The sequence below is a fragment of the Nerophis lumbriciformis genome, linkage group LG02 (assembly GCF_033978685.3).
Source record: "Nerophis lumbriciformis linkage group LG02, RoL_Nlum_v2.1, whole genome shotgun sequence".
Classification (NCBI taxonomy): Eukaryota; Metazoa; Chordata; class Actinopteri; order Syngnathiformes; family Syngnathidae; genus Nerophis; species Nerophis lumbriciformis.
The window spans coordinates 51996370-52015832 of NC_084549.2; the positions used below are offsets into that span (position 1 = coordinate 51996370).

At 41.9% G+C, this 19463-nt stretch overlaps 1 protein-coding gene across 4 annotated transcripts in view; it reads right to left on the bottom strand.

The window, feature by feature from the left end:
- The window catches only part of LOC133608768 (uncharacterized), a 115646-nt gene that overhangs the window by 23926 nt on the left and 72257 nt on the right, over positions 1–19463 (bottom strand). For all 4 annotated transcript variants that reach the window (XM_061964293.1, XM_061964302.1, XM_061964285.1 and 1 more), the window contains one exon: positions 1013–1157. In XM_061964293.1, coding sequence (XP_061820277.1) covers positions 1013–1157 — 145 coding nt within the window. The remainder of the gene's footprint in view (positions 1–1012; positions 1158–19463) is intronic.

The window sequence follows — 19463 nt, forward strand, 5'->3', positions numbered from 1 at the left end:
GCTCTTTGATCACTCTGATGCGGCTCAGCTGCATACTTGCCGACCCCCCCGATTTTTACGGGAGACTTCCGTATTTCAGTGTCTCTCCCGAAAGTCTCCCGGGGTAATCATTCTCAGTTTTTCACCAGGACAACAATAGTGAGGGAGTGCCGTAATGGCACTGCTTTTAGCGTCCTTTACAACCTGTCGTCGCGTCAGCTTTTATTACCATACTATCTGCGTGCCGGCCCAGTCACATGTTGTATGGGGCGTCTGCCTACACGTAAGTGACTGCAAGGCATACTTGGTCAACAGCCATACAGGTTACACTGAGGGTGGCGATACAAACAACTTTAACACTCTTACTAATATGCGCCACAATGTGAACCCACACCAAACAAGAATGAAAAACACATTTTGGGAAAACATCCGCACCGTAACACAACAGAACAAATACCCAGAATCCCATGCATCCCTGACTCTTCCGGGCTACATTATACAACCCCGCTACCACCAAACCCCGCCCCACCCACCTCAACCGATGTGATAATGTGTTACGGTGCGGATGTTCTCCCAAAATGTGTTTGTCATTCTTGTTTGGTGTGGGTTCACAGTGTGGGGCATATTAGTAAGAGTGTTAAAGTTGTTTATAGCGCCACCCTCAGTGTGACCTGTATGGCTGTTGACCAAGTATGCCTTGCAGTCACTTACGTGTGCAGGAAGAGGTTGCTTACAACATTTAACCGGGTTGGCACGCACATCACGGGAATCTCCCGGAAAAATCGGGAAGGATGGCAAGTATGACGCTGTCAAGCGCCATTCATATAAAACTAAATTAAAAAACTTTGTATGCAGTGTTATTTCATTTTAAATTTCAAAAGAGTTTTGTGGCTCCCATTGTTTTCTTTAATTTGTGAAACAGGTCAAAATGGCTCTTTGAGTGGTAAAGGTCGCCGACCCCTGCACTAGACCATCAGTGACAAGAGAACATTGTGTTATCCTTGAATAAAAACAATGTAAATGTCAAAATTACCTCTCGTGGTTGAAAGAAGTTGATGCCGTGTGGCCTCGGGAATGGTTGAGAGATCAGAGATTGTTCCGCTGGGTGACAAAACCTCGTTCATGTTCGTAAAAGCGAGACCTGCTGCACCACAGCTGCAGTGATGTTGGAAGAAGTCCTGTTGCCAAATCCACAAACAGCACATTATATATATGTAACATTATTAGAGTTTTCTATCACAGTTACTTAACTTTTTATTGATCTTAAAATTTGGTTGGTTGATCGCTTCATTCTTTTGATAAAACAAAAAGTTATGGGCCAAAATATAATTTAAAAAAAAAACAAAACACTCTGGACCACTCTTCCATGCACAGCTATAGACACCTCCGCGTAGCTGACTGGATGAGCCTAGGAAAAGATACACTGCCCCACCATGACTATCTGTTGGTTTCTCAATCAACAGGACTCCAACTTTATCTAGTAATTTAACAATTAATTAATGTAACAATTCAATAAATGTACCCACTCGACATCCATTGCAGATGGTCACCGTGCAAGGTTTTTAAGTTTTTCCTTGTCCAGAAGTGGGTTTAGATCAGTGGATGTCGTTGTGAGTTTGTGAAGCCATTTGACGTCCTTGTGATTAAAGGCCATATCAATAAAATTTGATTTATTAGATTTTGGGGCTGATCCGGAATATTTCTACTACATTACCTTACGTTTACGATACGAGCTTCAACTTCTGTAAATGTGTATACTAGGAGCCCCGCAGAGACAAAAAGAGTGGAGGGATACAAGAGGGGTCACCATGTTTCTTTCATTCCGCTATAGATGACTCAAAACGTTATGGCAGAGTTTCATGAAATTTTCAGGAAAATATCAGAAATAGGATAAGAAATAAGTGATTATATTTTGGGGATAAACCAGATCATTTATAGTACATTACCTAACGTTTACGTTACAAACTTCAACCTCTGCGTGTGTATGCTACAGGCCCCGCCTCCACCCGCAGAGACAAATACAGCTGATGTTTGACAAGGGGTCTAATCAATTATTTAATTCCGCTATAGATAACTCAAAAAGTTATGGGTACAGTCTGATTTAACTTTCCGAAAATGTCAGAAGTTTGATAAGGAACGAGCGATTGCATTTTGGAGCTGATCTGGATCACCGTCTGAATTCATGTAATTTTAACTATTGGGGGATAGGGCCTTGCAGAGGTTTGTTTCTCCGACATCTTCACATGTTACCTTGTTGCTCCAAATCTAGTCAGTGTTGTTTCTCGTGACTTAAGGATAGTATCTGCTTATTTTGGACATTCGGAGTAATTTAGTTTCAAAATTTTCTCTTCATCTTTAATTTCAATAGTTCTTACATTTATGCAGACTTGAGTAGTTGTGTATATCTTGCAAAGAAACAGTTGTACTGTACAACATGTTCATGATTTTCTTTTAAAAAGTGATCACTTAAGTTGATGTCAACATTAGGGATTTGTACTTACAGCACCTCACGATTCAATTTGATTCCGATTCTTCCAATTCTTGATTCAACACAATAGATTCAAACTTATTCTCACCATATATTATGTAATACAATTATATTTAAACCTTTTCAAAACAGGTTGCAAATCTCCTGTGGTTGCTGAAGTATGATGTATACTTACATATGATGCAGCGTGCACATCTTTTTGAAAATATTTTCTTGAAAATGTTAAATCAGTTTAGAATCATAATTAATGCAAATCACGATTCGGATTTTACCGGGTTTTTTTCCAGCATCTCTATTATATAACATGTGATAACCGATTTCTATAAATTGAATGTGTCAGTTTATGTCGACATATGTTGTAGTGTTATCATCATCATTATCACCAAGCAGCGTGAAATCACAACATCAACACAACTACTGCCTAATTATTACACAACATTAAAACATGCACACCGTCACTTCCTATGCAGTGCAACGTAAGCTTAAAAATAAAAGCATGGCAGTATTAACCAAGATTCTATCACATCTAGGGTTGTTCCGATGCCAAAATTTTGGTACTGCTACCAAAATGTATTTTGATACTTTTTAAAATAAAGGGGACCGCATAAAAAATGTGTTATTGGAGGAACAAGAGGCAGAAAATTGATGGATGGATGCATGGCTTTATTTCAACAGAAAATCTTATGATACATTACAATAAGACAGTGAACATTCTAGACAACTACTCTTATAATAGTAAGAAAGCAAAAAAAGGCTCCTAATTTGGCTGCTGACGTATGCAGTAACATATTGTATAATTTCCTTCTATTGTTTTGCCAAAATTATGAGGGACAAATGGACGAAAATACATTATTAATCCTCTTGTTCATTTACTGTTAATATCTGCTTATATTCTGTTTTAACATGCTCTATCTACACTTCTGTTAAAATGTAATAAGCACTCATTCCTTTGTTGCGGATGGATGTTAGCCGCTAGCTAGCTATGTTTTAAAGCACCTGTTGTAGGGCGGCGCTTCAGTGTTTATAGCTTCACATTTATCGTTTGTTTTTAAGCAAAAATCCTATTATATCTGCCTCTTATGTCTCCTCACCGTGTCTGCTTGTAAGTACTGTGTATGTGTGTGTTGCCGAACATGCGCCTCTGCTCCAGCAATGTTGTTAAAAAATATATATATACAAACCCCGTTTCCATATGAGTTGGGAAATTGTGTTAGATGTAAATATAAACGGAATACAATGATTTGCAAATCATTTTCAACCCATATTCAGTTGAATATTCTACAAAGACAACATATTTGATGTTCAAACTGATAAACCTTTTTTTTTTTTGGCAAATAATCATTAACTTTAGAATTTGATGCCAGCAACACGTGACAAAGAAGTTGGGAAAGGTGGCAATAAATACTGATAAAGTTGAGGAATGCTCATCAAACACTTATTTGGAACATCCCACAGGTGAACAGGCAAATTGGGAACAGGTGGGTGCCATGATTGGGTATAAAAGTAGATTCCATGAAATGCTCAGTCATTCACAAACAAGGATGGGGCGAGGGTCACCACTTTGTCAACAAATGCGTGAGCAAATTGTTGAATAGTTTAAGAAAAACCTTTCTCAACCAGCTATTGCAAGGAATTTAGGGATTTCACCATCTACGGTCCGTAATATCATCAAAGGGTTCAGAGAATCTGGAGAAATCACTGCACGTTAGCAGCTAAGCCTGTGACCTTCGATCCCTCAGGCTGTACTGCATCAACAAGCGACATCAGTGTGTAAAGGATATCACCACATGGGCTCAGGAACACTTCAGAAACCCACTGTCAGTAACTACAGTTGGTCGCTACATCTGTAAGTGCAAGTTAAAACTCTCCTATGCAAGGTGAAAACCGTTTATCAACAACACCCAGAAACGCCGTCGGCTTCGCTGGGCCTGAGCTCATCTAAGATGGACTGATACAAAGTGGAAAAGTGTTCTGTGGTCTGACGAGTCCACATTTCAAATTGTTTTTGGAAACTGTGGACGTTGTGTCCTCCGGACCAAAGAAGAAAAGAACCATCCGGATTGTTATAGGCGCAAAGTTGAAAAGCCAGCATCTGTGATGGTATGGGGGTGTATTAGTGCCCAAGACATGGGTAACTTACACATCTGTGAAGGCGCCATTAATGCTGAAAGATACATACAGGTTTTGGAGCAACATATGTTGCCATCCAAGCAACGTTACCATGGACACCCCTGCTTATTTCAGCAAGAAAATGCCAAGCCACGTGGCTTCATAGTAAAAGAGTGCGGGTACTAGACTGGCCTGCCTGTAGTCCAGACATGTCTCCCATTGAAAATGTGTGGCGCATTATGAAGGCTAAAATACCACAACGGAGACCCCCGGACTGTTGAACAACTTAAGCTGTACATCGAGCAAGAATGGGAAAGAAATCCACATGAGAAGCTTAAAAAATGTGTCTCCTCGGTTCCCAAACGTTTACTGAGTGTTGTTAAAAGGAAAGGCCATGTAACACAGTGGTGAACATGCCCTTTCCCAACTACTTTGGCACGTGTTGCAGCCATGAAATTATAAGTTAATTATTATTTGCAAAAAAAAATAAAGTTTGAGTTTGAACATCAAATATCTTGTCTTTGTAGTGCATTCAATTGAATATGGGTTGAAAAGGATTTGCAAATCATTGTATTCCATTTATATTTACATCTAACACAATTTCCCAACTCATATGGAAACGGGGTTTGTATATAGTACTGGTATTTTTCAGAGGCAGTATAGTACTGTTTTAATTCATTAGTACGGGGGTACTTTATTAGTACCGGTATACCATACAAGCATAATCACAGCAAAAACATTTTTTCTGGACAATGTCACAAGTACATGTGCAAGCTAGTTTTCATCGTGTCGGCAACCGCTTAGGTTGACGTGATGGCCTAGTGGTTAGAGTGTCCGCCCTGAGATCAGTAGGTTGTGAGTTCAAACCCCGGCCGAGTCATACCAAAGACTATAAAAATGGGACCCATTACCTCCCTGCTTGGCACTCAGCATCAAGGGTTGGAATTGGGGGTTAAATCACCAAAAATGATTCCCGGGCACGTCCACCGCTGCTGCTCACTGCTCTCCTCACCTCCCAGTGGGTGATCATGGGTGATGGGTCAAATGCAGAGAATAATTTCGCCACACCTCGTGTGTGTGTGACAATCATTGGTACTTTAACTTTTAATTTAGCCAGTCCGAGGGCTGTCGACATAAAGGAGAGATGGTGCAATATTGCTGTAATAACAGCAAGGAATGGATTTTCTTAAATCACTTTACATCTTTCCAAAATCACTTATATATACAGTATTAGGTATACAGTTTGTCCATTGACTAATTGTCCATAATTAAACTGGGAAAAATGTGTTCTGATGTTCTTGTTTTTGCCAAATGATGCCTGCTTGCTCTGGAGATACCTTTCATCTGACGTGGAGACATGCGGGCTGCGGAGAACACGTCTTCATCACCATTGCATAACCAGCAGATGTTTGTGTTCTCCATTAGATAGAGGGTGGGAGTGTTATTCACAGGGGGAGTGGCAGATGACGACATGCTTCTGGTATTTCCCGTGTTGTATTTGTTATTGTTAAACCTTTCGCCATTCAGGGTCCGAGTGAACACGCTTCACTGTCAACACCATTTTTTGACGCGCTCATATATACAGTAGGTTCTACTTACACACCAAACCATTTTGATGAAATAACCTCCTTCACTTGCAGAATTCAGCGGAATGTGAAAGTAAAAGCAAACACATTTATGTGTGCGCAAGCCAACACTTTCTTTACATTCCATTTAATTTAGAATTTGAAAGTACACAGTAAGGAGTGGAGACGCTCTTATTCTGTGGGAAAATAATTTACTAGCTGGGTCATTCAGAACAGATGAAACGCTGCTACTTTACTTTTGTTTTACAGGGGAACTGCACTTTTTTGGGATTTTGTTCCTATCGTTCACAATCATTATGAAAGACATAACGACGAATGGATTTTTTTTATGCATTCTAAATATTAAATACATTCGATCAAAAGTCCACTTGCAATGGAGCCTATTGGAGCCATTCAATTCTGCCTATAGAGCCCCTAAAAAAACACCTCCATTAGGGTTTTCTATACATGATATAAGTATATATGTAATATAGTAACGGGCACATTTATAATAACATTTAATATTTACGTATTTTGATCAGCATACGCTGTGCATTAATTTTTGCTCACTGCAGACTTTATATGAGCCAACAAACATAATAAAATATCACTTACTGTGCAATGTCTGCAGTCATTAGGATGCCGAACATATGAATATTTAGATTTAGATGAAAAATCTCTCACAATCCTCGCAAAGAAACGGGGTGGTGGGGGAACAAAAGCTTTTTGTGTCAGTCTCGCCAGTTCTCGTCAGTTCCAAAGTGTCCCAACTTGCCGGATTATATTCTCAGCCATCTACTTTCCAGGGGAGAGGCATGATGTATGATCTACAACAAACTTACAGGGAGCAAGAAAACGAGGAAGCAGCAGACCACTCGATGATGTAAACATGGACAAACGGAAGTGATCACATCGCCTCTATAAATAGTTTGTCTGTGTTAGTGCTTAACAATATCACTAATACTTGGTTTATAATCAAGTCACAAAATGTAAATTGAATATTTTTTGCGTTTTTTAAATGGTTGTTTATCAGATTTTTTGGGCGGTATAGTGGAGCTCCCATTGGCTCCACTGTATGCTGACTATTTACGTTTATTTATATTTTTATTTATATTTAGAATGCATTAAAAAATCCTTCCAGCGTCATGTCTTCCATAATGATTGTGATTGATGGGCAAAACTCTAAAGTTCCCCTTTAACTAGGAATGTAACAATTATTGGTACCCATGATAATGTGTGGTAAAATTCCTGACAGTTAGTATTACTGTTTAAAATTTTCATTATCGTAAAACCGTGATTCACTACTGCGCTTTAATGAACTAACAGTGATGCTGCTGATTTCCTGGAGAAGCAGCTGGCGTGCTAATCGCTAATTAGCTTAAAAGCTAACGTGAATACTAGACACATTAACATTTCCCCGTTACAAACAACATACCCCAATCTAAACGATAAAAGCTTTAGAATACTCCAGCTTACTCCCACCTCCAAAGACATGCACCTGAGGATAGGTTGATCGGCAACACTAAATTGGCCCTAGTGTGTGAATGGGAGTGTGAATGTTGTCTGTCTATCTGTGTTGGCCCTGCGATGAGATGGTGACTTGTCCAGGGTGTACCCCTCCTTCCGCCCGAATGAAGCTGGGATAGGCTCCAGCTGATAGTAGCTAAAAAAGCTACAACATAAGTAATTGATATTATAAAATGACATGACTATTGCATTTTATGCTAGTAAAAACATATCTATGTCCACGGGTTTGAAGAAGAAAAAGAACATTAGTTTTGTAGTAGTTTAAAATTTCAAAGTGTAAAAAGGAAGATAACCCTGACCTGTCGGTTATGCTTTTAAAGTAAGTTCTAATTAAGTTTACATTGGAAATGTTAGGACAATGTATACAAAGTGTTTAAAGGTAGCTAAACAAAATGCTAGTTTGAATCAGCTCACTCTTATACATATTGCATATTGATACCAAGCGAGTGTGTTAGTTACAATGTAATAATTTCGTAATTGAATGTCAGAATAACATGTAGCCGTTTAAATAATTATAGAATAATGTATTTTTACTGTATAATATAGCTAAAAACAAATTAGGTCATAGCCTAGACATTTTTAAATTTGTGCGTGCAGTACAAGCATTTTTTATGTGTAGTATTTGTAGTATTGTTAAAACCCACTGTTAAATATATATTTTTATGTTGGTAAAAAAATATATAATATTTGTAGTGTTTATTTTATTTATTTATTTATTTTTTATTTTTTTTTTTTTTTTTTGTGTCCTGTCCAGCTTCTCAGGCAAATCATATAGTTGATGTAGATGCCCATGTCGGCTGTTCAGATTTACTTTACAAAAGAGAAGTGTAGAATACTTCTCTTGTTGCCTTATTTGTATTTGACTTTATTAAATGTATTTATATTATCATTTAGTGCAGCTGGGCCGGAGCAGGAGGGGATAGAAAGAGAAAAAAAAAAGAAGACAGAGGGGGAAATTGTGGGGACAAGAGGGGGATTAGACAGAGAGACAAAAACAACAACAGCAAACAACAACAACAACAAATGAGGGGTCAAAACAATAGAGCAACATCAGCAAATATGACATGTACAAATATGATGGTAAAAGTAATAGCAAATAAGCAGTTAGCGAAAAATAAAAAATAATACAGAAATGACAATGAGCATTATTACACTACAAATGGATCAATACAAATACCAATAGAAATAGCGCTATTGATAATGAACAATACCAATAATTTACCTTTATTATCAACAATACAGTTGTTTAAATGCAACAATACATATACGTAATGATAACTTGAGATACGAAAGAATGCAGAAAAATGGAGGGGGAGAAAGAGAAGCAACCTACATTAACCTTGTAGATTGTTATAGTCACAATAGGTTAAGCTTTGTCAGTGTGCCATGTGTTACACCCAGTTTATCCTAGGGCAACAACGTTAATATATGTTTGATGAAACGTGATTATGTGCATGAGTGTAAGTATGCATATGTACTTGTATATGTACAGAATGTGTATATGTGTTTGTACAATGAATGTATATGTACAGAATGTGTATATGTGTTTGTACAGTGAATGTATATGTACAGTATGTGTATGTGTATGTTTGTATATTGAATGTGCGTGTGGATGTACGAACATTAGGTAGGTAAATATGTACTGTATTTGTGTATGTATGTGGGAGCGTAGGTACCTATGTACGTATGTGAGCATATGTGAATTTGCATGTACAATACATTCGACTCCCAGAGTGCGTGGGAGCCAGAGCACGGCCCCATCACCCCCGAGAGCCCAACCCACAAACAGGAGGCGTGGTGCCCAGGGAACCAGGGACCACCGCCCCCACGCAGCCAAGCCGGCCAGCGACAGGAACCCCAGAGCCCGACCCACCACGCCGCCCACGAGGGCCAGCAGCAGGCCGCAGACAGACGCACCCGGCAGAGGACAGGGCACGAGAAAAGCAGGGGACAGCCAGACCCCGAGCCAGCGAGAGACCACACCCCACACGGGCAGAAAGGCGAGACGCCCCGCCCGAGGGACCCAGAGACTCCCCGCAACCGGACGGGAAGACCGCCCCCGCCCCACCGGCAACCGGGCCCCCACGAGCCCACCCCCCACCCCCGGAGAGCGCGGCGAGGCCAGCCCCCGGCCACCCCACCCAAACCGGCCGCCGCAGGACCACCCAGGCACAGGGCCACGGGAACCACCCACCCCACCCGCAGGGACCCCAACGATGGAGATGGAACAACCAGCAACCGCCCCGCCGAGCCCCCCCCCCTGAGGGAGGGGAAAAATTAAAAAATAATATTAATAAAATATATTAAAAAATAAATAAATTAATTAATTAATTAATTTAAAAAAAAGAATTAAAAGAAGATCACAGACATGCTGACAAACAAGGTCACTACCCCAGCAACTGGCCGACTCGCAGCACCTCGGAATACCTTGCAGCACCAAGCTACCACAATAGACGCAGGGACTAGGCCCAACAGGCCCCAACCAAGACGGGCACCCGGAAGGGATGGACAGCGGGACCCAGGAGCTCCAGACACGCAGTTCGGATGCAGTAGCCTGAGGCGTCGACCCCCGTCTGACAGGCAGGCCCAGAGCGTACCCCCAGAAATATACATACATACATACATATATACATACACATACACACATACATGTATACATACCCACACATACACATATATACATATACATACACATATGTACACATACACATATATATATACATACATACATACACACACATATACATACATATACACAGTTCGTCAGCCCCGACAGCCATCTCGCGCGCGCGCTGCCACCAGTCACAACATCAGCCACACCCCTGCACCAGACCCAGCAGCCACGGGCGCCCACACCACAAACAAACGGCAGCAGAAACAGCAGCCGCAATAACCCCAGACAGCCAGCACCAGCCAATCAAATCAAAGCGATCAAAAAAAAACTGCGACCAGCAACCACACGCCACCAGGACCACGGAGACCAGCCGGCGCCAGCCCGCCAGTCAGCCCGAACGCCAACACGCAAACAAGAGACACCAACACCCCCCCCCCCCCAACCAAAAGGCCCCCCACCCAAACCCAAACCCGCACAAACACACCACCGCCCAAACAACCGAGACACAGCATCCAGACCAGACACGGGGGCTGCGCCGCCACCACATCAAGTCACCAACAGAGACCCCACAGCGCAAGGTCGGGCCACACGGGCACGGACCCCACCCAACAGGAAGTGAGACCCGCGCGACGCCACACACAAATAAATAATAAGATTTAAAAAAAAAAAAAAAAAAAAATTTTTTTTAAATAAAATAAAATAAAAATAAGTAAATAATAAAAATAAAAATAATAAATACATAAAAAATAAAAAATATATATAACAATAATAAATGAATAAAAGCCTGGCAGGCCACCAGACCGCAGTCCACGCCGGCCGACGAGGCAATGAGGGGTGCGCCGAACCCCAAACCCCCCATGCATGTGTACAAGGCCCCCAGAGTGTCTACTGTGTAGTTAAAATTAGGAGGTCAGCCGTTACAGCCGACCTCCAGTCCCTATTGATGTGTGTACTGTAGCGTGAGTGAGATATGTATGCTTGTGGGAACTAATAATGCGATTAAAATTGGGGGTCATCAAGGTCATGGTGGGTCCCAACCAAGCCAAGCCCCCCAAATCCTAAGTGTCTAATATGCAGCTAAGATTGAGGGATGGACGAGCAGGGGACAAGACAGGAGGACTGGAGCCCCATTGGAGGCATCCTCAACCCCCCGCCATGCCTCCCCGCAGGACAATCCCCAAAGTCCTATATATGTGTGACTGTGTGCGCTATAAGTAGGAGTAGAGGGCCCGGACATCCCCCCAGTCCACGCGGCCGACAACCAGGAACTACGGCCAGGAGGCCGCCACCCCCCGCCACAGCCCGTGACCCACACCAGACCACTTTAACGTGACGCCACGCGAGCCCTCCCCCCGCCAAACAAAGCCAGCCCCCGCCCGCCCCAACCCAACCCTGCAGAGCCCATACCGGCAACCAAACGCAGAAAAACTGCACAGCCCCCACGCCCAATGCAAACACCGCATCCCGGCCATCCACACAGCAACGTGCCCATACGAGTCCCGGCCAGGGGAAGGAGCCCCCCAACGGGGGTAGAAGCCAATGCATCCCGTCCGCCCGCCAGCCCCCAAACCAGCCGGCAAGCCAACGCCAGCCAGCCCCACAACCCCACAAGCGCACAGACACCAGCCACAGTCCCCCAACCACTCCAACCCAACACAGCGATGCCAACCGCTGGTATCACCGCAGCAACCATCACCACCACCGCCCGTCCGCAGCGTAAACACCCGCGGCCGCCGAAACCAAAACAAAAAAGCGACCGACCCCGTAAACCACAACAACGCACACCCCCGGCTACCACCGAGGCCACCAACCCACCTACCCCAACTCATCCACAGCCAGGCCAATTGAGCCACCGGACATCCACACCCATGCACACACCTACACATTCATATACACATACATACACACATACATATATGCATATACATATACATACACATACACACATATACACACGCATGCATATACATATAAACATACACATCCACACATATATACACATTAATACACCCACACACATATACATAAGCCCACATATACACAAACACATACATACACAACACACACAAAAAAAAAAAAAAAAAAAAAAAAAAAATAGAAAGAAAATAAAAAAAATAAAATAAAAAAAAAATAAACCCTTTAAATAAAATAAAATAAATAAAAATAAACAAGAGGCCTGGTCGCCAACAGTGCCCAACGCCACCAAACCCCGCAGCCCTTCCCGCACGTCCAGGCCCCCCCCGCCCACCACCCACCAGGCATCCCATCCGGCAAAAAGCCATAAGGGCCCAGCCCTGCGCCCACAGCCGGCATGCCACGGCACCTCAGCAGACCCGGCGCCGCGATCAGCAATGCACACCGGGGCAGCGACACATACATATGTACCTACATACATACACACAGATTCCACCATACATATATACAAACGTACACACACCCACATACACGCGTACCCATATATAATTTAACAGAATAAGTTAAATATATTAAGTAGATTAAAAAAAATAATAATAATAATAATAATATATATATATATATATATATATCTACATATATATACATACATACATACACACATACATATATATATACACATACATACACATACATACATACATACATACATACATACATACATACATATACACATATACACATACACATACATACTGTACATATATATACATATAAAATAAATTAAAATAAATAAATAAAATTAATAAAAAAATAAGGGCAGAGTAAAACACAGGAGGGGGACTCCCGCAGGGCAGTCGGGCAGCACCGCCGGGGCCCCAACAAGGGAGGCAAGCAGTCCCCCCAACCCGGCACCAGGCAGGCCCGCACAGCCGCAGCGCAGGGCGACCCCGGGCAGACCCCGCCCCGCGCCCCAGGGGAAGGAGGAAGCCCACGGACACCCAGAGCCAGAGGGGCACGAGCCGACCCCCGCCCGACAGCGGCAAGACCCCAGCCCCACGGGCGCAACCCCCCGCCCAACCACCCACGGGAGGGACAGCCCCCCCAACCAACCCAAGGCGGCCGCCCACAGCTCCACCCGCACCCCAACACCCGCCCAGGCACCTCCACCCACCCCCAGCCACCAGACCACCCACGGATCGGCCCGCCAGGCCGGAACCAGGAAACACACCCCAGGCCCACCCGACCCCGCGGCACACGGCCCCCCCGGCACCCAGGACCCCCCACCCACGGAGCAAGACCCCCGGGACAGAGCCCCAGCCCCGGCCCCCAAGGGAGTCAGGTCAGAAAATTAATTAGCGGTGCCCAAAGAGATCGGAATTCTGTCAGTTGTTGGTTTGATTCAGCAGACATTCTTTCCATAACTACATAATCTAATAAAATGTTTTTGTAAAGGTTTATACATAAATTATTTTTTGATTTCCAATTTATGAGAATAGTTTTCTTGGCGATGCCTAACGCATTTATAAGGAGGTATGTTTTGTTTATATCAAGATCAGTTGCGGAGAGATCACCCAACAGGCAGAGTGCAGGGGAGATGGGAATAGGAATCTCTAACGCTAATGATAGGTTCTCGCACACTCCAAGCCAAAAGTTACTCACGGGAGCACAGGACCACATTGAATGCAAGTAATTATCTATCTTATTATCTGAGCAGTGTACACAGATGTTAGAGTCAGCTAAACCCATTTTATACATTCTTAAACCGGTGTAATGTATTCTGTAAAGTATTTTGAGCTGAATCAGTCGTACATTTGGATTCTTAATCAAACGAGTAGTATTGAGGCATATTTGTTTCCAGAATTCTGGGTCACAGCTTGTTGATACGTCTGAGTGCCATTTAGAAGTTGGAATACTTATTGTGTTATCTATTTTTGATAAGAGAGCATATAATTTGGATAAAGCTTTGGGGGCAGATGTTTTGAAGAATTTAACGGTCGTAGGATTACTTTCCCATGTTGTTTTGTTGAATCTTGCGCTGATTACAGATTTGATTTGTATATATTCTAGAAATTTATTAGGATTGATTGCATATTGTGTTATTAAACTTTTAAAAGAGATAAAACTGTTTGCATTGATGATATCCCCAAGGCATCCGACTCCCTTATCATACCATGTTGGAAAGTTCAATGGCTTCTTGTTTAAAAGAAAATCAGGATTATTCCAAATAGGCGTAAATTGGCATGGAGTGAGCGGGGACCCAGTTATTTTCAAAAACTCCCACCAAGCTGTTAAGGTAGTGCGTATATTAATACTTTTAAAGCAGTTGTGTTTTCGGAGAATTTGGCTAATAAAGGGCAAGTTAGAAATTGGGATCTCCTGGCTAAGTGATTGTTCAATCTCTAACCATAAACTATCTAATAAAGTGGGATTGATCCATTTTAATATATATTGTAGTTTATTTGCAAGGAAATAATAGGAAAAGTTTGGGAGTTCTAGACCCCCATGTTCTTTGGGTTTTTGTAAAGTTTTAAGGCTGATTCGTGCTGGTTTACTCTTCCAAAGAAACTGATTGATGTGTGAGTCTAGTGACTTAAACCAGATTTGAGAAGGTTTGGTTGGAATCATTGAAAATAGATAATTAACCCTAGGCAAGACCATCATTTTCACGGTAGAAACCCTTCCCATAAGTGAGATTGGCAGTGTTTTCCAACGCGCCAGATCATCCTCAATCGATTTTAAGATTGGGGAGTAATTCAAGCGATTCAGATCTGACAATAAGGAGGAAATATTGATTCCCAGGTATTTAATGTTCCCTTTATGCAGTGGAATCGATGAGGTGCTCTGAAAGTCAAAATTAATTGGTAACACAGTAGATTTGGACCAGTTGATGGAGTAATCTGAAATAGAACTGAATTTATTGATAAGTGAGATTGTATCTTGAAGAGAAGAATGTGGATTTTGTAAGAAAAGTAATACATCATCAGCATAAAGGCTTATTTTATGATGAACGGTTGCGGTATGGATGCCTTTAATATTTGCATGCTGTCGAATAGCGGTTGCAAGAGGTTCAATAAATATAGCAAACAGTGACGGAGAAAGTGGACACCCTTGCCTTGTGCCCCTCATAAGATTAAACCTTGGAGATATTTGGCTGTTCGTTCTAACCGAAGCTGTAGGAAAACTATATAGGACCTTAATCCATTCTATAAATGAGTCTCCAAATCCAAATTTCTGTAGAGTAGCTAGAAGAAAATTCCAGTTCACTCTATCAAATGCTTTTTCAGCATCTAATGAAACAACAGCTGTTTTTAGATTATGAATAACAGAATAGTCTATCACATTGAGTAGACGGCGAACATTGTTGGACGATAGCCTCTCTTTAATGAAACCTGTTTGATCAGGATGTACTATATATGGAGTGACTTTTTCTAATCTTTGAGCTAATACTTTGCAGATAATTTTAAGATCAGCATTAATCAGGGAGATTGGCCGGTAACTGGATGGAAGTGTTGGGTCTTTATCAGGTTTTAGCAAGAGACTGATCGTGGCAGAGTTCATATTTGGAGGAAGGAATGAGTTTTCTTTAATCTCTAAAGCCATTTTCGTAAATATCGGAGCTAGCAGTGACCAGAATGTTTTGTAGAACTCCACAGGGAACCCATCAGGCCCTGGTGCTTTATTGTTTGGCATCTGTTGAAGAGCATCGTGTAGTTCGCCTACAGAAATAGCAAGATCTAAATTTGATACCTGCCTTGTATTCAATTTAGGTAAGTCTATACCATTGAGAAATGTTTCAATGTCTGAAAGAGATGGGTCAATCTGGGGTGTATACAAGTTTCTGTAAAAGTCTCTAAAGATGGAGTTAATTTCCTCAGGAACGTGTGTAATGTTCCCAGCTGAATCCTTGATGGATGGTATAGAGTTTTTTTCTTTGTTTAATTTTAGTTGGTTAGCCAAATATTTGCTTGGTTTATTGTCATGTTCAAATTTTTCTAAGCGTAACCTCTGGAGCAGGAATTGACTTTTCTTATCAATTATTTCTCTTAAATCTAATTTGAGTTTTCTCAGTTTGTTCAGAGTGTGATCATGTTGTGAATTCGCATAAGCTAATTCTAATATTTTTATTTCATTTTCAAGTTCCTGCTCTAGTAAACGTTCCTTTTTTTTCTTGTATGATGAATAAGAAATAATTTTTCCTCGCATAACTACTTTTGCCGTCTCCCAGAGAACGCACGCCGTGATTTCTGGTTGATCATTAAAATCAAAAAAATCTGTCCATTCTTTCTCAAAATAGTTTAGGAAGTCTGGGTCCTTTAGTAATGATGTATTAAGTCTCCATTGTTTGATAGGTGCAGTGATAGTTTTGTTGGTGAGGGAAAGTGAGACAGGTGCATGGTCACTGATGATGATAGGATGGATGTGAATGTTTGAGATGTCAGATAAAATTGAGCTACTAGTTAAAAAGTAATCAATGCGAGAGAATGAGTGGTGAACTGGAGAAAAATAAGTGTATTCCCTAAGAGTGCGGTGATAAGAACGCCAGGCATCGCAAAGACCATAATCCTTCATATATTGCTTAAGTATTACCACTGACTGAGACTCACGGTGACTCCCAGTCACTCTGGACCGATCTATATTTGGATTAAATACTAAGTTGAGGTCCCCTCCTAGAATCAAGCAGTGGTTTGAGTGAGGAGAAAGTGAAGAGAAGAAAGTGTGAAAAAAGGAGGGGTCATCAACATTTGGACCATAAATGTTGGCGATACATAAGTTTCTCCCGTCAACAGAAATATTAAGAATGATGTATCTTCCCTCTATGTCAGTAATGGAGTTATGGACTGTAAAGTTGACCTTTCTACTTATGAGAATGGCTACGCCTCTCTGTTTGGAGTTGTAACTAGCAAGGTATGTGTGTGGGTATTGCGATGAATGCAGTTTTGAGGTATCGGACTTGGAGAGGTGAGTCTCTTGTAGTAAAGCAATGTCTGCTTGCATGCTCTTCAAATGATTAAGAATTTTTATATTTTTTTCCTTTGACCCGACACCACGCACATTCCAAGTGACAAACTGTATAGTGGACATACTAAACTAGACTGTAACTAAGTGTGTGGATGTATGTGTGTACTTTATGTGTAAATAATGCATGTCTGTATCTAAATGTAAACCTATCATGCATATATGTAGGTGTGCAGAGTGTGTATAGTTGTGCATGTATTAGCTGTGAGTGTAATAATAATATAATAATATATATATATATATATATATATATCTACATATATATACATACATACATACATACATACACACATACATACATACACACATACATATATATATATCTACATATATATACATACATACATACACACATACATATATATATACACATACATACACATACATACATACATACATACATACATACATATACACATATACACATACACATACATACTGTACATATATATACATATAAAATAAATTAAAATAAATAAATAAAATTAATAAAAAAATAAGGGCAGAGTAAAACACAGGAGGGGGACTCCCGCAGGGCAGTCGGGCAGCACCGCCGGGGCCCCAACAAGGGAGGCAAGCAGTCCCCCCATCCCGGCACCAGGCAGGCCCGCACAGCCGCAGCGCAGGGCGACCCCGGGCAGACCCCGCCCCGCGCCCCAGGGGAAGGAGGAAGCCCACGGACACCCAGAGCCAGAGGGGCACGAGCCGACCCCCGCCCGACAGCGGCAAGACCCCAGCCCCACGGGCGCAACCCCCCGCCCAACCACCCACGGGAGGGACAGCCCCCCCAACCAACCCAAGGCGGCCGCCCACAGCCCCACCCGCACCCCAACACCCGCCCAGGCACCTCCACCCACCCCCAGCCACCAGACCACCCACGGATCGGCCCGCCAGGCCGGAACCAGGAAACACACCCCAGGCCCACCCGACCCCGCGGCACACGGCCCCCCCGGCACCCAGGACCCCCCACCCACGGAGCAAGACCCCCGGGACAGAGCCCCAGCCCCGGCCCCCAAGGGAGTCAGGTCAGAAAATTAATTAGCGGTGCCCAAAGAGATCGGAATTCTGTCAGTTGTTGGTTTGATTCAGCAGACATTCTTTCCATAACTACATAATCTAATAAAATGTTTTTGTAAAGGTTTATACATAAATTATTTTTTGATTTCCAATTTATGAGAATAGTTTTCTTGGCGATGCCTAACGCATTTATAAGGAGGTATGTTTTGTTTATATCAAGATCAGTTGCGGAGAGATCACCCAACAGGCAGAGTGCAGGGGAGATGGGAATAGGAATCTCTAACGCTAATGATAGGTTCTCGCACACTCCAAGCCAAAAGTTACTCACGGGAGCACAGGACCACATTGAATGCAAGTAATTATCTATCTTATTATCTGAGCAGTGTACACAGATGTTAGAGTCAGCTAAACCCATTTTATACATTCTTAAACCGGTGTAATGTATTCTGTAAAGTATTTTGAGCTGAATCAGTCGTACATTTGGATTCTTAATCAAACGAGTAGTATTGAGGCATATTTGTTTCCAGAATTCTGGGTCACAGCTTGTTGATACGTCTGAGTGCCATTTAGAAGTTGGAATACTTATTGTGTTATCTATTTTTGATAAGAGAGCATATAATTTGGATAAAGCTTTGGGGGCAGATGTTTTGAAGAATTTAACGGTCGTAGGATTACTTTCCCATGTTGTTTTGTTGAATCTTGCGCTGATTACAGATTTGATTTGTATATATTCTAGAAATTTATTAGGATTGATTGCATATTGTGTTATTAAACTTTTAAAAGAGATAAAACTGTTTGCATTGATGATATCCCCAAGGCATCCGACTCCCTTATCATACCATGTTGGAAAGTTCAATGGCTTCTTGTTTAAAAGAAAATCAGGATTATTCCAAATAGGCGTAAATTGGCATGGAGTGAGCGGGGACCCAGTTATTTTCAAAAACTCCCACCAAGCTGTTAAGGTAGTGCGTATATTAATACTTTTAAAGCAGTTGTGTTTTCGGAGAATTTGGCTAATAAAGGGCAAGTTAGAAATTGGGATCTCCTGGCTAAGTGATTGTTCAATCTCTAACCATAAACTATCTAATAAAGTGGGATTGATCCATTTTAATATATATTGTAGTTTATTTGCAAGGAAATAATAGGAAAAGTTTGGGAGTTCTAGACCCCCATGTTCTTTGGGTTTTTGTAAAGTTTTAAGGCTGATTCGTGCTGGTTTACTCTTCCAAAG